This window comes from Ciona intestinalis, chromosome 5, assembly GCF_000224145.3.
Source record: "Ciona intestinalis chromosome 5, KH, whole genome shotgun sequence".
NCBI classification, from domain to species: Eukaryota; Metazoa; Chordata; class Ascidiacea; order Phlebobranchia; family Cionidae; genus Ciona; species Ciona intestinalis.
Window position 1 is genome coordinate 4,148,341 of NC_020170.2, and position 20,480 is coordinate 4,168,820.

A 20,480-nucleotide genomic window follows, 5' to 3' on the forward strand; every position below is an offset into this window, starting at 1 on the left:
GTAACTCGAATCTGCTGCTATTTCTGCGTTTGTTTCCCTGGGCAATACACTAATAAGGTGCCGAGTACAATTCATTAAGAAATAACAACGTTTATAATCGTGTTGGCAAATAAAATACAAATATTGTCATTAGCACTTACAGGTACCATCAATATTTTAAGTATAGTAGGGTGGGGTAAAATGGGACACATTTTTATCTATTTTCTCTTCCCCTTTTGGTAGTAAAGAAAAACATTCAAAGAATTATAAAACCATATCCTCGCGACTCCCATAGCGTTGTTTAAAACACAGTCAGGATATTTGGATATTATGTTCTAAAGGTGTAGGTATACATGAAACTAAAACACAGTGTAACATTCAAACTAACGTATAACAGTGTAATCTATAAATTAACGCAATATTTTTTTCATTGGCAATAAAAAACAGTGAAAAATTAACAATTTTTTGTTTGTTTATAACCTACAAATTAACGCAATGTGATTTTGTTTATTAATGGTAATAAAAACAATGAGCAGTTTTGACTTGCCTAAAAAAATGGTGCTGTATATCCTACTTTATCAATGTTTCTTGTAAATTGAACGCTTCATTTAGAGCTCCGCTTGTGGTAGAGTCCACCGCAGCCTTAGCTGTTGTTGAAGATGAACTTACGCCAGCTGCAGCTGCAGCACCACCAGTTGCACCAACACGACTGGATGAAGATCCAGTACAAACCACAATGACAGCAATTATAATTGCAAGCGGTATAACGGCAAGAAATGCAAGGTAGACCAGATCACTAAAAATAAAATGTATATACGTTAAAAAAAAAACGAAAAAACAAAAAATAATAAACTACAAAGTAACATACATGACAACTTGTAAGCAGACACGAGGTGTATTCAAAAAGCTTTCTATTTCCAATTGCACGCCCACAGGGATAAAGCAATTACCACAGTTAACATAAGTAAATGCATAAATGTAACTTGCTTTATCCTCGCGTGGCCTGAATAACACAGTCGTTAAACACGAGTGTTCTGTTTTATACCACTCCAGGAATTACCACGTATATAATTTTGTATGTTGATTTTCTAAATGACTGACAATTAAGACAACCCATTAGTGACCAATGGGTTGAAGCAATTCCCGTTAAGGTCTTATTGACATACCTGGTACCTTCAACGTTAATAACAGCGGCAGTACAGTTGTTTGCTGCTGGTTCAGCACTAAATGGATACGGATCACATATAGTACACGTTCCCGGATAAGCTGTACCAGATTGAATGTTCGCTGTCAAGTTGGCTTCTGTAAAATGCATAATACGGTAGTATAGTACTGTGGGGGGGACGGGACACAATTAGAACATATTATCAAAATATTTCGATCTTGTTTTTAACAATTAGCAACGGTATATGGGGGTCGTTAGGATACGGTTTATATTTCTTTGAATGTTCTTTGTTTACTACTAAATGGACTGAAAAAATAAATAAAGTGTCCCAACCTCCCCCAACCATACTATATATGTTGTGAATTTATGAATAAATAAGTATAGCAAAACTTACAGTGAGAAAGGTCATTATAATCGTACCTGAATCTGTATCCACGACTTCAACTGTCATCATCATACCTGCATCTTCATGTACAAGAATGTGACAATGTATTACAATCTCCCCTGTAAACTTATGAGCCTGGAACCGGATCTAAACACGAGAAAAAATGCGAAATTGTTTAAATTTCGAAAAAAAACAGCTACAATAACAGCATGAAATGAATGAATGTAGCTTGTTAAAATTCGTTTGAAGGGGCAACGGCAGACGTTATCACACATGTGTTCTGTTTTATACACCTCGCGCCGCTTATGAGTTACCGCTGATGTATCTTATTTGCGGATGATTGTGTAACACTAAAGTAATCCAGTAGATCAATACTTACTGTGATGTTTCCAAGCGGTGGTATGATAATCGCGTCACGAAAATCTCCAATCTCAGCATATGCAAGCGTCCCATCACCCCCTGCTGCTTGTCTAACGTCGTGGCCCAAGTGTCTTAATGGGTTGGCCGGCAGAGGTGTGTTTACTGTGTATATGTTAAAATATGTTGTATTAGTTTTCAATGTTTCTGTCAGTTACATTATAATTTGTTTTAATGAAAGATCAATATGAGTTTAGTTATACTGTATGTTTGGTTTGGCAGCCACCATTTTATTTGACACTATTACTAAAGTAGTTTCACACCAAGCGTGTTTTTAACGACTAATGTTGCTTCTGCTAATTCCTCCTCTATGCGGTGCCGGTGTTTAACTAATTTCATTTCGAAACTGTATTCCAAAGAATCAATATAATTTGTAATATATAGCAACAACATTTTCTAAAAAACTCAAATTACTATGACAACCATAGACCTGTTCAGATGTTAACAGTTCATCTCCTCTACCAAAACAGCCGGCTAAGGCTTTAATAAAATATGTTTTGACTGGGCCGGGTAGTAAAAAGATGGCAATAAAAAATAGACAGAAAACGGAGAATTGGATGGGTTTTACCTCCAGCATAAGTGGCATGTTGTTGTGTGCATACTTGTGAGGCCTGCGACCAGAACGTAAGGCCTCCACGGGCATTGCTTGATACTGGTCCGGTGTATGGGTTGTAACTGATCACCTAAAAATTAATTAATGATTTTTAAAAACTCGGAAAAAAGGTTGAAAGAAATTAGGAAAAGGGGGGAAAGTTCTGAAAAAAGTTGAAAAATGTTGGAAAAATGTTGGAAAAATGTTGGAACAATGTCGGAAAAAGTCTTAAAAATATCGGTAAAGAGTCGAGAAAAATTGACTATGAATCGTGATAATTAGTAATTGAGATTAATAACCTGGAAATGGTTGACGTGTATATGGATGGGATGGCCAACCCCCGGGTCTGTATTGATAATGAACCACTGTTGGTTGGATCCAAGCCGCATTTTGTATCTGGAATGTAAATGATATTGTTGAGCAATTACAGTCGTTATAACTTGTGTCTTATTTCATACACATCGGCTTTTGCGGTACCACGTGGAACTTTATGGATCATTGTATATTGTGTTCCTTGAATTTTATATGTCTGTAAGGCTGATTATTTGGACAACCTATCAGTGACCGCTGGGTTGGAGCATTGGCCGTTAAGTGCCTTGCCCAGATACAAACTCTCACACAGTTGTAGCATCCAGCATCGAACCCGGTATGCTTATATGATAGATGCGCGCGTAAAACGGATCACCCGTGTTGTAACGACGCTCGTTACCCCGCCAGACGAAGATAAATAAGTTACATTTATTCATTACTTCCCTATGTACTATATAGTCCACCTGTAATTCGTCGGGGAGGAAAACTTCTCCCTATTAAGTGTGCTGCCTGCTGCTGCTTCAATGACAAAGTTTCCTTCAACCTGGTTCTCGGTTAAGCTTCGAAAATCTTGAAGGAAGGATTCTCTTCCTGGCAAAGTTGTACCGAGGGTGGTCGAGGTTGCAGTTCCTGTTACTGTTATTTGTAGAAGCTTGTTGTTGTAGCGCTCGAAACCAGCGAATGAAAGATTGTCAATGTTTGCGGCAACTGAACGGACCTATTGGATGGGACCTTGCTATTATATTGTGAAACAACACTATTTCGAGTAAAAATGTTTTGGCATAAAATGGAAGGAAAAATTTATTGAAACTCGCGTTTCGTCTAGCCAGATAAAACACTAATTTTCAATAATAAAAAGAAAAAGTAAGCATACCCCCAACAAATTTGAAATATTATAAAATATAAAGACAAAAAGCTCGTGAAAATATTCCCTACAAAGTTGCATACGTGGTAACTGGTATATAAGTGGGCAGAGGGTGTATGAAACAGAACATGTTATAAAGACTGTCGTTCGGGGAAAATAAGTAACATTTATTCATTCGTTCATACCGTATCTGTCACATTGAATGAACGTAACTTGCGTTATCCTCGCATCGCCGGAAAACGACAGTCGTTATAACACCGGTGTTCTGTTTCATACATCTCATTCCAGCTTATACGAGTTACCAAGTTTGTCACATTACCTCGTAGTTTCCCGGTTGGTCGCACACCACAAGCCAATCTGCTTTGCCTGATGGAATAATCAGTGTTTTCCCGAGTCTGGGCGATCTAGCTTGATCAAGATACACACCGTCAATTGCAATCTCCATAAATGAACATCCAGTCGTTGCAGTTACACCACCAACGTCTGTTATTAGTAACTCTAAAGATGCGCTGCCACCAGCATTTACCATTCTGTATGAGTAAATAATTGAATGAATAAATGAATGTAATAAATAATGTAATAAATGTAGATGGATTTTAATGGACAACGGGTTATGTTATACCGCAGTTGTTTTGTTCCTTATACACAGTGCACGCCTAAGATTTAAAAAAATACTATAGTAACCAATATAAATATATAGTAAAGTTGGGTAAAACGAGACAATTTTCTTTTCTTTTTTTCTTGTTTCATCGACAGTATAAAAGAATGTTTATAAAGTGTTACCAGTCATTTAAGATACGTGTTATTTTTTACAAACCTGAATCTTTTTATTTGACCAGCTGGGATAGTAAGCGTTGGCCATAGTTGTCCATTGGTGGTGAAATAGTCAACACCGTTTGCTGCAGTTGTTAAATAAGTTTCCAAATCTTGGTTTGTGGCTGTAATGATATACTGGTTGTGTCTAAATAAAGGATTGTCCTCGATAGCTTGTTGTTGATTGGCGTACCCTCTTCCTGCGTTGTTAATGTACTGCATGGTCGGTTGGAACAGCAGTTGTACATCATGGGCGCAGTTGTTGGGGCATGACACAGCGGCAAGATGGGCGGGCATGGCCGCTGAACCTGTCGTAGGATCCTCTACTATTATCATGCCAGACAAACCTCCGTGTACCTGATCAATGAATGTAACTTATTTATTTTGATGTGGTGGGGCAAAGACAGTCGTTATAATATGAGTGTTCTGTTTCGTACACCTCGTGCTATCATACGAGATATACCTTGTATGTAATTTCATGGGTGATTATTTATTCAGATTTTTTTAATGAATAGCTGACAACAATAAAAATATAATATCCTCATCGTGTTTTAAACAATTAACAACGGTCTAAGGGAGTCGTGAGAATACGGTTTTATAATTCTCTGAATGTTCTTTGCTTACTACCAAATGGGAAGAGAAAATGGGATGAAAAGGTGTCCCATCTTCTCCACCCTTCTATACCAAGTGCTTATATAACTGTGTATCATATATAATATAACAAGTACCTGTAGCATAGTTGACCCATGCAAGTGTGGATGATACCAATACGTTCCAGCTGGTTGGTCAGGACATATTGTGTAAGTGTAGGTGTAAGATTGACCTGGACTTATATGAACGAATACGTTGTCCTGTGGCTCCTGAAAAACAACACTTATATTGTAAGTTAATTGTAAAGGAGTTGGGTGTGGTGTAATGAGACAATCCTGGCAAAAGTCCTAGAGCCCATGGCATAACACGCGGCGGGACCTCACCCACAGAATAAAACAGAGTGGGTTGAGCAAGATGGCAATTCTTTGCTTTCTCTCTTTCGTGCATCTAAATTGTGTTGCAAAGTGTAAACAAAAGTATTAACTTTAAAGTAATAATTGTTTGTGTGCTTACGGCGCTAAACACAATAATAAAAACCCAAATTCTATTTTAAACAACCTATAATTATTTTGTCACTGTATATATATTTTTGGACAGGGTTAAAGTATAGTATGTCCATAGATACTGGATATGAGTTAGAGTTGCTTGATACAGGATTAAATGACAAACAAAATCATATATAAATATAACACCATGCAATTATATCTATGTAATACACTTTTGAATAGATTGATCTGATATATTTTATAAAAGAAAGAAATAGAAAACAGAGTATTGAATTATAGCATAAACTGAATCATAAATAACTGTGTATAAGCATACCGCACTGCCGATATGTAGACCATGAGTATGAATGTTCGTGGTGTTTGGTAACTTTGGTTGGTTCGCAGGTCCAATTTTGTGGGGCAATGTGAGACGGTTGTTCTAAAAATAAAATATTTTTTTATTTTTATTTAGTTTTTATTATACTGTAGGTTGGGGTAAAATGGTTCATGTTTTTATTTTTATTGTGTCATTTTTTAGTAAATAAATAATATTCACAGAACTATATACCTATCTCCTTAGGACTTTAATAGAGCGTTGCTTATTGTGAAAAATACGATTACAAAATATAGAATATTATGTCGTGACAGCATTTAATAGTACTAACACCAATTGTTACCTACATTAATTACCTACAAAGTATACGGTAAATGGTAAAAAGCGGGCACGAAGTGTATATGAAACACTTTCGTATTATAATAACTGTCGTTGTCCTGCCAGGTGAGAATAAATAGGTTACATTCATTTATCCAATTATTCAATTATTCATTATAACATATCTTACAATAGTCAAGCTGACAGTATCCCCTCGCCTCACGCGCCACGTTGGTCCACTCAAGCTTCCGTTATAAAGGCGACGATGAATGACCAGCCATTCCAACGTATAGTCATATACGTCAACATCAAGTGAAAATGAAAGACTTCCCGCCGTTGATTCTAATTGTTGGGGCTGTGTGAATGCAGCACCACCTGTAAAATACAATTGAAAGAATGAATAAATGTAACTTATTTACCCTCGCGTGGTGGGAAAACGACAGTCGTTATATTACGGGTGTTTTGTTCTATACATCTCGTGCCAGCGTACGGGTTGTTACCACTTTAATTGAAGGTGATTATTTTCGGGGCATTTTTACTTATTTGTACGATGTATATGGTCTTGCTGCAGAAGTTTACTTCTTTAGATATTTTATTGAATCAATATAGCAAAGTTACCAAAGCTTAACCACATTCGTCCTATACAAACATTCTATTATCTCCTTTCAGCTCAACTTACCCACAAAGGCGCAAGGACTCGTATTGCTGCATTGTCCGTGTACGATTGCTGGTAGTAGACACGCAATAAGAATCGAACCGATTCCCAAGCTCTTCATTTTTACAATGCCACTATATCCCATATATTTCCCAACTGTATAATTCAATACTTTTAAGTTTTTACTAAAGATTTTATGCTATGAGTTTATACACGGATTAAGAACTGAAACGAGTCTTAAATACTTCGTTACAATGCAGTTACACTATTACATTTATTAACAGTGTATAGTTCTAGACCCCTAAGTTTTAAGCATAAATTTTACATCAAGAGTTTTAGCGACAATGCCTGAAAACTGATTTATATACACCACACATTTGAAACTATATAGACCTATATATAAAAAATTCCAACTGTATATTTAAAAATATTTTCAGTTTTACATTTTTTTTATGTTAATTTTTTTAGCAGCAATGCTACAGAACTGACGTATACCTTAATGTCGCGCCTTTATACTGCTTGAAATTCTTCTAGAAATCTGACCTAACCCCGAGCACATGATTGTTTGAACATATCGTATGTCCGTTGTCTGTATGATGAATGAGCCACCTGTGATAAAGGTTGTCACCCCTGGTTCCCATAACGCACAATCACAAATATTACATAAGTCGCAATCACAGCGCAAAATGGTATATAAAGTAGGATAGGGGAAGATGGGACACATATTCATTCTATTTTCTCGTTCCAATTGATAGTAAACAATCAACATTCAAAGAATTATAAAACCGTATCCTCACGACTCTCATAAACTGTTGTTAATTGTTTAAAACACGAACAGTATATTTGGACATTATGTGCTAAAGGTGTCTTGTCTTCCCCCACCCTACTACGGTCATTTGGAGTCAGATGGATACTGTAGCTGGCACAAAATGCGACAAATTTTACATAAGTCGCAATCATTGGGGAAAAGATTATATAAAACTGTGGGGTAAGATGGATACTGTTAGAAGAGAATGAAAATATGGGCCATTTTCCCAAACCAGATGTACTAAAGCACAGAACGAGAAAATCTGTTTTGTAGATACCTAATTACCTGTACATGTTTAAAATAAATTTTAAGAAATGCTTTTCAAAGCATCACATGTTTGCCAATTGTTGGATTAGGTAATATGAGTTTGGTGATTCAACAAAATCATTTGTTCGTTCATCGTCGAAAAGCGTTGTTATTGTTACGTATCTAGCGTTGCCACTCATTTGACCTTTGGCCGGTTTATTACGTCATATTGCAAAAACCGATGACGCAACTACTGTAAATCAGAGAAAAATAAATATTAACGTATTGTGTTCGTGTAACAAAATACATTATGTAACGAAAACTTGATTTTAGAATCGTTTCGTTCGTGAAATTATACTACACCATTTATTACCTTGGATAAACCCTTTTTCCTAAATGGGAACCAAACTATACAAAACAAGTTTAAATTTAGCTTTAAGCAGTTGAAGTGCTCGTGTTTAACAAAAACAGATCACCTTATCTTTGTTTTGTTGTTCCAGCCAAGCACTTAATTGTAAAAGCCAACAGGACTGGCCGGATTTGACTAGGAAAACACCGGATCGCCAAAATAGGTTCCTGTTTTGGAGGTAGACGAGTATACGCGTACCAAGTTTAATGTTTCACTGTTCCGTAGAGTGAGCTTGAATAAGAAGCGCATCGAATAATTCAGCTGTTTTCATAAAGTTTTAGAATTATGAAAATAAATGGCCCAGTGGTTTTATAGGTTTAGTGATTTCTAGTGTACAGTTTAATATTTGGCCATTATAAAAAACAGATACAAAGATCGTTTAATTTGCAAATAATCAGATTTTTTTTTAGTGGGTTTAATTTTGAGTTAATACTAAATTAAAGTGGTTAGTAAACAAATTGTAGCCGGATTATGTAACACTCTATAGAGTACAGACCGAACGTTAGATTGGCGATACATATTTAGTTTTACAGCTCTTTTTTTAAAAACGTTTAAGTCTTAGCGGTAAATTTAGAAATTCGTTATGCTCATTGCACATGTATTAGCAATTTCTTTATCCGTGTTTGTTCCGTTTTCGGGTAAGTTGCAATTTAGTTGGTTTACGGTATAATTTGAACCATATAATTCTAACTTTAAAATTGTTATTTTTAGACGGTCAGTTCGCGTACCCTATAGACCCAAATCCACCTTCTATTAGTTCGGTAAGTTATTTATAACTGGAATATATCAGGTTGGAGTAAGACATTTTACAGAAATATATAACTGTAACCCCATGACTCTTAAAGAGCGTTGTTAATTTGTAAATAAAATATATTCGGTTGGGGTAAAATGGTACATGTTTTATTCTCTTATGTCGTCATATTTTGTAATAAACAAAGAATGTTTACAGAATTATATAATTGTATCCTCGTCACTCTAAAAGAGCGTTGTTGAATTTTTAAAAAAACATTACAAAATATGGGATTTTATGTACTAAATAAATTTCAACTTACCCAACTATATATTACCTTAAAATTAAATTCTTACTTTTTGTACAGACATTTTCTTGCTATGAATGCAGTGGAAATAGATGCGACGAACAGCAAGTACAAGGCACCCATGTTGAGAATAGTTGCACAGGATCGCGAGTGGCTTGTTGGGTTCGTTTTGCATTGCTTGAAATATAGTTTGATTTCCATTTATTTTGCATTTATTTAAAAAAGATATAAATTATTTACTGAACGTTGACCATAATTAGAAATATGAACTTATAGTTTATGAACAAAATAAAAGCGTGCCAAAGGTGCCATACTATACGTGAATCCACGTTCTGTGATGTAAATCGTTTAGTCGCTATAGCTATAACCTATACTGTCTTTTCGTTTAAAATGTTTTTAATCTTCGCTACCGGAATCAAAAAGATGAATAAAGTTGTTATTTTTATATATTTTAGTTAAATGTTAATGGAATTCAACAATATATGTCAAGCACGTTTTTTCTGCTTTTAAAACACAAAAAATAACTTGCAGACAGTACGAAACATGCATACTTTATCATACACGCGTACCTGCGAGCAGCCGTCTTCAATTAGACAAGGTGTCTTCTGTAACCGACATATGGAAGGAAAAGAGTTCTGTTTTGCTTCTACCGTTGGTGGGCAGAGGATTCGAATATGCGCCAAGTGTTGCCTCTCAGATCGTTGCAATGCAGGATCGTTGACGGTAAATTTATAAAGCGCACGCGTTGTAGTATATTCGCGCATATGTAATATTTTAGGCCTGTTATAATAGTTTCGCGTTTGGTGGAAAGTTTTAACCATAGTTTAAACATTATAATGCTCTACAGGGCGTTGCAGACCAGACACTTCAAACATGTGTTGCCTGCGATGGAACGACTGAAGGTATTTGTAACATGGAGGTCCCAATGAACTCTGGGAACTCGACATATGTTGAGCAATGTTTACTCCCTAACTCTGACTGCTGGGTAAGACAATGTTGCTTAATTACCAACGATAGTTATGAATGAATGACTGAATGAATGTAACCTATATTTATCCTCATTTGGCGGAGACGACAGTCGGTATAACAGCTGTGTTCTGATTCGTAAATAGTAGGGAGGGGAAGAGGAAAGAAAGAACTCTTAAAGGGAAAACAAAACACGATCAGGATATTTGGATATTATATGGTAAAGGTGTCCCGTCTTCCCCCGCTCTACTATATCCCTAAGATTCGCCTTCAAGTTACGACTGTAACTTTATGGGTTCTGTTTAAAGCATAACTGTAACTACTACTTAACAGACCGAACGGAGGGTGAGTTCAACAGGCAATGTATATGTACGAGGTTGTCAACTACGTACGTGTGCTCAAAACGGACAAGCAGAAGAATGCGTTGCTAACAGGTAAAATATAGAACTACATCTCGGTATATTACCGCTGCCATAAGCGACATGATGTGTGTGTAACAGAACGCCCGTGGTATACCGACTGTCGTGGCCCCGCCACGTTAGTATAACAAAGTTACATTCACTGATATAATAATGAAATGTAGTTTTTTTTCCAAAATTCTACTATGCTCTTGCACGCCATAGACCCAAGCTATTTTCTTCTCAGTAACACTGGAATGACTACATGCTCGCAGTGCTGCCTTGGACAGTTATGTAACCGTTTCGCTAAAGCTGATGGAGCTAAAACATCTTTTAAATGGTCAACACTGGCAATATCTTTGACTGCTGTTTTTATGTATATTTAACAGTATGCTGTAGCAGTTTACCGTGTACAGTGTATCGTTAGTATATAGTGGATGTGGATATAAGTACTAAATTACAATAAACTGAACAAATAATCCAGTTTTTAACTTGCTATTGGCTAAATATAAACATATACAAAAATCATTGCCGCAAAACTGATAGAACGCGAACATTTATGTAGTTGAACTACTACTACAATAAACTGAACGACGAGTAATCCAATTTTGTACTTGCTATTGGCTAAATATAAACATATACAAAAAAACACTAAAACTGAAGGCACACAGTTACCCATAATATGAACGTAGGACTGCCAGCAGTGGTAAGAGAACACAGAACCTATAAAAATACGGGGTACAAGGGTCAATTCCACGTATTTATATAAAAGTACTGTTGGGTAAGCTGGTTACGCTAGAACATATTATTCCTATTTGATTTTTAAAAGTTAACAACCCTTTTACAGTCTACATTTTAAAAGTTTTTTTTAACTAATCTTTCTTTACTAATACTACAAATGGGACAAAAAGGAAAATAAAACATGCACCATCTTATCACACAGCAATACTATACAAATATATCGGCTAATCTTGCGAAAGATATATAGATCAGAATATTATCTTTAAGTTTCACTGTTCAAAAGCTGTATTAGAACAAAACACCCTATGCTCTATATGCTTATGCTGGTATACATATAAGTGTATAACATTACTTACGGGTTTAAAGTGGTAATCATTGCGCTTCCTTCCATGCAAGATGATGGTTCAGCATTACCAGATGCGGTGTTGGCTTCTAAACTCTCACCTATTTTTTAATTGTATTGAATGTTACATTGTATGATATCCTTTACATCTTATAGTACCGATCAACATCTATAGTCCCTACATTATATCTCTAGTCCCGAAGTTGTAAGTAAATATGGTAGGGTGGGAGAAGATGGGACGCCTTTAGCACATAATATCTAGATATCCTGATCGTGTTTTAAACAATCAACAACGGTTCATGGAAGTCACGAGGACATAGTTTCATATTTAATGAATGTTCTTTGTTTACTACTGAATGGAACGAGAAGATAGTTGAAAAGTGTCCCATCTTCCCCCATCCTACTGTATATGCGTGAATATATATACTTCATTATAAAAATACTAAAACATCGCACAGAAAAACCAAATACGCCCGAACTGTCATTGGCATATAACATAATGGTATAAAATATGAATACAAACTATCTACCCTGGTCTACTATTTGAACGAACATGGCCATTCCTTGGTCTGCATCACCGTGTAGATGACAATGTATAATAACGTCTCCCTTGTACTTGTGGGTGCTAAAACGAACCTGTAAAAGTTGATACACATAAAATAAATAAAAAAACGAAAAATAAAATTGATGAATGTTACCATCTTATCCTTGCTTTATTGGCGAAGCAACGACAGTCATTCTACCAAAGGTGTTTTATGTCCATACACCTTAATGGGTAATCATTCTTATGTAAATTTAATGCTGAGTTTTTCTAAGCTGCCTTTACTTTAAAGTAAGTATTGGTTAAACTTCTATTTAAAAAGCACATAATGCCCAATATATAGAATGTTATATTTACCGTAATATTTCCGAGCGGTGGTATCAGAATTGTATCTCTCCAGTCGCCTATCGCTGCATAACCAAGAGTGTTTGCACCTCCTTTTTCTTGACGTTCATTATGTCCCAAATATTTCAATGCATCAGATGGGGGGTCAATATCCGCACTTGCTACAGGAATAAAAACCGAATAAAGAAAATGTAACTTGTTTTTGCGAGCATGGCGGGGCAACTATACTCGATTAACGCTTTAGTAGTGAACAAAGAATATTCAAAGAAATATGAAACTATGTTCTCATGACTCTCATAGACCGTTGTTAATTGTTTAAAACACGATCAGAATATCTGGATAATATGCGCTAAAGGTGTCCCATCTTCCCCCACCCTACTATATACCAATACCGATAAAATCTACAAGTATAATAGTATCTTACCATCGTATCCTTTGTATTGATAAGTACAAGTTTCGCCAGCTTGGCTGAACAATCTCCATTTAGAATCTTCGTCGACGCCGTAAGGTCCAGTGTATGGGTTATAACTTATGACCTAAAAAAATTTATATGAATTATTCTAACAAAGTGCTAGGTTGACTACGACAGCCCTTCTGTGACATAGAAATATTAAAACGACTCGCTTTTATTGGTGTAATGGCCCAAACCTGGCCTAAACTATAGGTCCTCGACAAGATCCTTCGCACCCATGTATAAAATAGCATGATTTCTTATGTGGGTTTAAGAGATTCTGTACATACGAAGAGTCTATTTCAGTTTCAAGCAGTCTTTTATGTTAATGTAGAAATGTAAATTAGAAATGACTTAATTGCCTGGCCATACCTGCGCGTGATTTATATGCATGTGTATGGGATGGGACGTGAACATTTCTGTGTTGGTAAGGTACCACTCCTGTATTGTATTTGCCTCCATTTTAAACCTGTACAAGTACAAGACACGTTTTTAGAATCTCTAATGTTTTAAAGCATTTAAATCGCCTTTTTTGAAAATAGAACAATAAACTGTGATATTGTTTGTTTACGTTTAAAACTGCATTTTGGCCAAAAATGTACATTTAAGCAAATAAAAATCTCAAATATTGCAACTTGCGATACTAGACTGGAGGTGTAAACCATAATATACCTATAGTAAAGTTTGGAGTAATCTTCTCTGTTTAAAGTATCAGTCGGTGTGACTTCTACTACAAAATGTCCTTTCAGGCTCTCTTGCGCCACCTCCCGGAGGTCGGAAACAAAATCCTCTCGCTGTGGTAGTGTGGTTGGGAAAACGGAGGTTTGTTTGGTTCCTGTAACATTCATTGTCATGAATGTCCCGCTGGCAGTTGGATGTTCTCCCATTGAATCCTCGTCGGCTTCGGTGAATGACGAACGAAGCTATGAACATCCTATGTTACTAAAACTTGATATAGTAGGATTAGGGAAGATGGAACATATTTTTCATTTCCCATTTAGCGAAAAATATTTTTTAAATATTATAGAGTGTTTCGTCTTTCCCAACTGTACTAAGATGAACATAATGTGTAAATTAATAAATCTAACTTCACGTAGCAGAAAAATAACAATCGTTATAATACGGGTGTCTTGTTCGATAAACCTCTGGCCCGCTTACCAGTTACCGCGTATGTAACTTTTAGGGTGTTTTTTTTTTTTTTGATTTATGGATAAAAATTTAGACAAAATAACCCAAACCAATTAGACAACCTATAGAAGACCACTGGGTTAAAGCTTTTTGTCTCAGAGACATACGCCTACGAATGGTAGCAGCATCAAGCCTCCATCTCACAAACAGTGTACTGGAGGCAGGCGCGCAAACCACCGAACAGTATTTTATTCAAACACAGCAAAGAACACATTACTTCGTAAATTCCACTTTCCGGACAAATAACCAACCAATCCACCCTCCCTGCTGCTACAAGAAAACTTCGACCAAGCCAGGGATCTCTGGGTTGATCAAGGTAAACTCCATCCATTGCTATTTCTTTCACCGTGCATGATGCTCCGTTTGGATCAACGTTATCGATGTGGAGAGCAACCGCGTACAAGCCGCCCGTGTCCAGTAATCTGGAATACAGAAACGTATATTAGGGATAGAAATATCTCTAGTAGGTCGTGGGGTGATGAAAGACGGGACACCTTTAGCACATAATAACCAATGTTTGATACTTTATTGTGGGGGGGGGGGGGGTTACGATTTTTTTTATTCAACATGCATAGAAAAACAGTTACAAAGTTACATACGCGGGCACGAGCATATGAAACAAAGCATCCGTGTAAAACAATATATTCATTCATTACCTGAATCGTTTCATTTGTCCTGGCCTCATTTCCATTACAGGATTAAGCAGACCATTCACCAGTGTATATTTGATGTCATTATCCGGGTCTTCTAACCATTCCTCCAATGTTTCACTTGAATTATCAAGCTCGATGCTGTTAAGTCTGAAATGCATATAAATGTTACTTACCGAAAAAAGTTTTAAAATTAAACAAATCACCAACAGTCTTGCTCTAAGTAACTTGTAAGCGGGCGCGAGGTGTGTGAAACAGAATACGCGTGTTTTTAAGACTGTCGTTGCCCAGCCACGTTAGGGTAAATATTAACTCACCTAAACGCTTCGTTGTCGTGAATTTCCCTCTGTTGTATAGAGTGGCCGCTTTCCTCATCTGGTGAATATTGAAACGTTTGCAACAATATCTGTTTATCATGCTGGCAGTTGTCGGGGCAAGATACAGCAGCTAGTTCGGCCGGCATACTAGCAGGGTCGTCTTCAATTACAATAAGACCGTCCATGCCACCCATGCTCTGTAGAAACAAACAAAATCAATCCATCATATCAGATAATTTGCACGGTGTATATATATAATTGTATGAATTTAAGTTATGTATCATCGCATGGCAGGGCAACGACAGTCGTTTTACATGGGTGTTCTGTTTCATACACCTCGTGTGCGCTTACGAATTATCAAACTTTGTAAGTGATTATTTTTATTAGGAATGTTTTTAAAATTACCTGAAAATGAATGCTACCATGATAATGTGGGTGGTACCAGTATGTTCCTACTGGTTGCTGGGGGTCGATCCTGTATTTGTATTGGAACGATTCCTCAGGTCCAATTTCGATTAGAACACTGTCTTGCGGTATCTAAATAATATAGTTTATTTTTATTTCTTTAAAAATATTTATAAAAGTTTGTATTATTAAACAATGAAGAAGAATCAGAAAAATGACAGTAATTAAAACACACTATGGTGTGGGAAAGAGCGTCAGTTAAAAAGCGTAGCTGCATATTTTTAGGCTTAAAAGTGGACCAAATACATATGAGATTTATAATATAACAAATTGCGATTAACGTTTTCGGCATCATTTCTAAATACCATGCTATGTTTAAGGTCTCGAGTAGGCTATATGGTTAAACAGTTCTATGAAAAATATAGTTACTACCAGACAAAACAGAGTGGAAAGAGAATAAAAACGTCAACCATTTCACGCCAACCTACTATTTGCAACTGCAATTCGTAAAAGTATTTTTTAATATTCTACCTCGCTGCTTATATGAAGACCATGTGTGTGCATATTAGTTGTATTTGGGTAACGAAAAGTGTTCTCAGATCCCCCCGTGTAGTCAGGGTGCTGCAGATTATTTATCTGAAACAAAATTAATCATATTATAAGTCGCGAATATAACTTAATTAACATAATTTTTATTCATATCTTCGAAAACGATAGCGATAACGGAGAACGATAACGGAGATCATATTAATTAAAGAATAAAGAGAAGGGAATGAGCAGCAGAACAACAGTTGTTAAAACACGCTATGGAAAAGTGTGGGAAAGCGTGTCAGTTCAACCGACTCACCCTTTGACTACTAGATTCCCTTCTAAAATATTTAAAAATTGACCAGATCTTACTTAATTGGATTTTGCAAGCAAAGAAAATCAGCTAGGCCAAAATTTTGTTTAGAAAGTGTGTGCTGTATGAATTTATGTTGAAATTACCAAATTCAAGGTAAACTGGTCTCCCGGTTTAAGATTGAAGGTTGGACCTGGAAATTCCCCGTCGTAAAGACGTCTAAGAACTGTTAACCAATCAATTGTGAACTCAGCAATGTCAACTGTCATGTTGTAAGTAAAAACTCCGTCTGTAGATCTTACTTGCCGAGGTTCACGAAACGGCTGACCGCCTATATGATGCACATTGATAAATAAATGAATGAATGAATGAATGTATGTAACTAATTTAATTATTCTCACTTGGCGGGGCAACGGCAGTGGTTATAACACGGGTGTTCTGTTTGCCTTGTGCCCGCTTACGAGTTACCAGGTATGTGACTTTGATGTTATTTTTTAATTTTGAGGTAACACGGAAAGACGGCGTTAATTTATTGACATTATTTAAAGTTTAATCATTAAGTTTCGCGGAACTATGTCTGGTTTGCGGACATATACAAATAAGGAACCGAATATTATAATGAAAGTCCAGCAACTTGCTATTCAAATCAATATTTATATACATACAGGGTAGTGAGCATGACGAAGCAAATAAGTTATGGGACGTTTTCGCCATTAAATCAACATAGATGATGTAACAAGTGCTATCTTTGACGTAATGTTGACCGGTATTAGCTGCTGCTGGTCGGAAAACATTTTCAATTTGAACGTGACGCAACCCATGAGCGATACATATGTAAACAAGTTCCTGAATCTAGATAAGCATGTACAAAGGCTATGTCAAGTACTGGGCTTACGGGGAATTACGTTTGGAACAAATATTAAAATAAATGTTACAGGCCGGGAAATAAACATGTTTTTGAATCCAGATATAATCATGTACTCGGCTATAAAGTACAAGGTTGTGGAAAATTACACCTGGAACCAATGTTAAGAGACATAGTACTGTGGGGTAAGATGGGACACTTTTAGCACATAATATTCAAATATCCTGTTTTTGTTTTAAACAATTAACAACGGTCTATGGGAGTTGTGAGAATATGGTTTTATAATTCTTTGATTGTTCTTTGTTTACTATCAAATGGGACGAAAATGGAATGAAAGGTGTCCCATCTACCCCACTCTACTATATAGGTATAGTGGTATACCACAGATAGTTAATAGGTGGGAAAAACAACACACGGACAACAGTTACATTAAGAACGCTATAACACTCCGGCAATCCCATATACGCTCATTGAGTTAGTGTTGGGTAATATAGAACATATTTTTATTCTGCTTTTCCACCCATTTAAAAGTGAACAAAATTCTGTTTAGGTAATTAAATAACCGCATCCTCATAACTCTAAAAAAAGCACAACACGATCAGAAAACATCGGATTTAGGTGCTAACGGTGTCCCATCTTACCCTACAGTCTTATACGATCGAAACCTTAAAAATGTGAAATGAAAAACTAGAGTACTAAACGAACAAAAAATCTTAGTAAAGAATAAAACAACAGTGAAAAATGAGTCTTACCCTTGAGCGGCGTGCAAGGTGATGTCATAGAGCAAGTTTCCATGGCAACAAACTTCATTGAACCGCCCAACACAAGTACCAACCACAGGAATTTGCTGTGGTATTCCATTTTTTCTTATTTTTTTTAAACAACTTTTAAAGTGAAGTTAGAAAGGCAGGAAAATGTAAGAAATACAAAATGGTGAGATAGCTGAATCAAAATTTTTGTAAGTCACGAAATATTTTGGGAAATAGACTAAAGCTAACCGACTGTACTGAATCGGCTTGAAGTTTGGACTCTTTCACAAACTTTATGGTTTATGTTGGTAATAAACTTTTATTGAGAGTTTAGTAACCAGGCGTTTATTTAACACTTTTTGTTTGACAAGTAGTTTTTACTCGTATAGCGTGTTTTTAACGACTGTTGTTTTGCTGCTAATTTCTCTTTCATCTGTGTTTTATTTACCTTTCTTCTTCATTGTTCTATTCAAAGTTTTAAAAAAAATTGTGCAGTGTTATTACTACTACGGACTCCTTCCTGCTTTATAACTGGTGTCGTTTTTCTTTTATGCTGTACAAGTGTACAGTAGAATGGTTGCTACGCATAACGTCAGCAATTAAACTCAGTAACGCTCTACGCTGAGTTCTTATCAAAAGATAGGCCTTGCAGTGGACTCTGTCAACACCTAAAGTTTGGCCGCAAATACGATTAAGTCATCACCCACACGGCGTCGCAAAATACAGCTATCGATGCGCTTTTTAAAGTCAACACTATTGTTATAGAAAATACTTCAAAATTCAACCAGAAAATACTTCGAAATTCCACCAAATAAATAACGGCAGGCATTATTATCAAGCTGTTAAATACCATGAAAAGTTAACTGCGAAGCGTCTTTATCAGAAACAATTTGAAATCCATTAAGCGTCAGTTTACTGAACAAGCAGCAGTGTTAGTAACACCAGCAGGAGCATGTAGAATCTATTAACAAAAAACATTTGAAATTTTACTGCAGAACGGGAGGTTCATGAGGTCGGGTGCTTAATAGTCAATCCAATCTAAAAAAAAGTTAGTGATATATATGGTTGCCCTCTTTTTATACGTTATATGTTTGCAATGTGGAGATTAAAAACATTATACACGTAAAAGTATTTGCACAATATTTAATGCTCTGGTCACACAAAAGGTTTATATTATCTCTGCTGGTATGCTTTTCAGCAGTGTATATAATACATCTAACAGCTGTAGATCTATACAGCAGCAACGTCGTTTAATGGTAATTACATACCGCCGGGACGCTATGTCATAAACAAAGACGCTCCAACCCAGTGTTTTCCAATTGGCTTATCTAAATTGCCAGCCATATAAAAAACACAAAATAATTAGCCACAATGTGACATACGTGATATCTATGGACACGAGGTGTATATGAAACCAACCGTATTGAAACTACTGTCCCGCCATGCGAGGTTAAACAAGTTACATTATTCATTTATCACATAACGTTTTTTAATTAGGTTTTACATTCACCTGTAAGGATTCATTGCTTTTCCATTTCCAGATGTCTGGCCTATTGGATTATTTGCCATGCACGCCCACGGGTAAGATCCATTCGATGGAATATTTGCTTCCAGACTTTGTCCTGACCGCAAGTTTATTAACATAACACGAAGTAATGTGCATAAATTCGTTGGTAAGAATTGTTTCAAAGATTTACTAAGGACTTAGGACAAATCAACATGTCTACGTGACAAATGTAACAAGCATGCGATTTACCAAGACGCCCAAACTGAATTGAATGATCAAAATATTTGTTTTAATAGTTTGCCAAGTCAAATTTACAGTCATCGCAAATTAAGTGGGCATATAAAAATATTACCACACACTAGGTCCAAAAAAAAAATACCGCGGCGAGATATATTATTGGCGCCCGCAAAATTGTAAAATTCACAAATGTAAAACTATAAAACAAAACGTGTACCTTGCTCCACTATCTCGAACACCATCACCATTCCCTGGTCCGCGTCCCCTTGCAAGTGACAATGAACCGTTACATCACCAGTGAAGCTGTCAGTCTTAAATCGAACCTTTACGAATTAAAAAAATAAGTTTATAGTACTGGGGTATAGGGTGGGATAGATACCGTTTACACATAATGTCCAATATTTCCTAATCGTGTNTTAACATTAACAAAGCTCTTTTTAATGCGTGAGGAAACGGTTACATAATCTGTATAAACATTATTTGTTTAATACCAAATGATTTCATTTAGTTCGTGGCCTCTTACGAGTT

The 20,480-nt window shown here is 36.1% G+C and overlaps 3 protein-coding genes across 7 annotated transcripts in view; 1 reads left to right on the forward strand and 2 right to left on the reverse strand.

The window, feature by feature from the left end:
• Window positions 1-56: 56 nt before the first annotated feature.
• Window positions 57-9,544, reverse strand: LOC101242872 (blue copper oxidase CueO-like). Of its 2 annotated transcripts, XM_026834437.1 has the most exons (15): window positions 9,458-9,544; window positions 7,404-7,517; window positions 6,933-7,064; window positions 6,444-6,628; window positions 5,939-6,040; window positions 5,254-5,385; window positions 4,530-4,882; window positions 4,032-4,242; window positions 3,312-3,565; window positions 2,838-2,934; window positions 2,515-2,629; window positions 1,909-2,051; window positions 1,565-1,676; window positions 1,146-1,281; window positions 57-775 (listed from the first exon to the last, which is right to left on the reverse strand). In XM_026834437.1, exons 3-15 carry the CDS (start codon window positions 7,051-7,053, stop codon window positions 550-552), a joined length of 2,187 nt encoding a protein of 728 aa, XP_026690238.1. In that variant the 5' UTR covers window positions 7,054-7,064; window positions 7,404-7,517; window positions 9,458-9,544; the 3' UTR covers window positions 57-549. The 2 variants fall into 2 exon arrangements, with proteins under 2 accessions (XP_026690238.1, XP_004226126.2); XM_004226078.3 differs by lacking the exons at window positions 7,404-7,517; window positions 9,458-9,544 and having other exon boundaries at window positions 6,933-7,328.
• Window positions 8,663-11,256, forward strand: LOC100185794. Its single transcript, XM_002128792.5, has 7 exons — window positions 8,663-9,009; window positions 9,083-9,132; window positions 9,469-9,570; window positions 9,940-10,131; window positions 10,256-10,393; window positions 10,708-10,808; window positions 11,020-11,256. Exons 1-7 carry the CDS (start codon window positions 8,955-8,957, stop codon window positions 11,156-11,158), a joined length of 777 nt encoding a protein of 258 aa, XP_002128828.1. The 5' UTR covers window positions 8,663-8,954; the 3' UTR covers window positions 11,159-11,256.
• A 56-nt stretch (window positions 11,257-11,312) lies between these two features.
• Window positions 11,313-20,480, reverse strand: part of LOC100175585 — a 9,928-nt gene continuing 760 nt past the window's right edge. Inside the window, exons 1-17 of one of the 4 annotated variants that reach the window (XM_026834438.1) lie at window positions 20,170-20,279; window positions 19,719-19,830; window positions 19,059-19,169; window positions 18,212-18,325; window positions 16,741-16,925; window positions 16,285-16,389; window positions 15,754-15,885; window positions 15,349-15,545; window positions 15,038-15,181; window positions 14,599-14,803; window positions 13,866-14,116; window positions 13,566-13,662; window positions 13,167-13,278; window positions 12,755-12,903; window positions 12,387-12,492; window positions 11,870-11,957; window positions 11,313-11,495 (exon numbers count right to left, since the gene is read on the reverse strand). In XM_026834438.1, coding sequence (XP_026690239.1) covers window positions 11,444-11,495; window positions 11,870-11,957; window positions 12,387-12,492; window positions 12,755-12,903; window positions 13,167-13,278; window positions 13,566-13,662; window positions 13,866-14,116; window positions 14,599-14,803; window positions 15,038-15,181; window positions 15,349-15,545; window positions 15,754-15,885; window positions 16,285-16,389; window positions 16,741-16,925; window positions 18,212-18,320 — 1,932 coding nt within the window. In that variant the 5' untranslated portion in view covers window positions 18,321-18,325; window positions 19,059-19,169; window positions 19,719-19,830; window positions 20,170-20,279 and the 3' untranslated portion in view covers window positions 11,313-11,443. Of the gene's footprint in view, window positions 11,496-11,869; window positions 11,958-12,386; window positions 12,493-12,754; window positions 12,904-13,166; window positions 13,279-13,565; window positions 13,663-13,865; window positions 14,117-14,598; window positions 14,804-15,037; window positions 15,182-15,348; window positions 15,546-15,753; window positions 15,886-16,284; window positions 16,390-16,653; window positions 16,926-18,211; window positions 18,404-19,058; window positions 19,170-19,718; window positions 19,831-20,169; window positions 20,280-20,480 lie in introns of those variants that run through there. The other 3 variants (XM_002128751.4, XM_026834439.1, XM_018812160.2) reach the window with 3 other exon arrangements.

Coding starts and splice junctions, on each gene's coding strand:
- LOC100185794 (XM_002128792.5), top strand. CDS start 8,955: ATGCTCATTGCACATGTATTAGCAATTTCTTTATCCGTGTTTGTTCCG. Junction 9,133..9,468: donor ATCCACCTTCTATTAGTTCG/GTAAGTTATTTA, acceptor CTTTTTGTACAG/ACATTTTCTTGCTATGAATG. Junction 9,571..9,939: donor GATCGCGAGTGGCTTGTTGG/GTTCGTTTTGCA, acceptor AATAACTTGCAG/ACAGTACGAAACATGCATAC.
- LOC101242872 (XM_026834437.1), bottom strand. CDS start 7,053: ATGGGATATAGTGGCATTGTAAAAATGAAGAGCTTGGGAATCGGTTCG. Junction 5,386..5,938: donor GTCTACATATCGGCAGTGCG/GTATGCTTATAC, acceptor GTTGTTTTTCAG/GAGCCACAGGACAACGTATT. Junction 776..1,145: donor ATTAACGTTGAAGGTACCAG/GTATGTCAATAA, acceptor TTTTATTTTTAG/TGATCTGGTCTACCTTGCAT.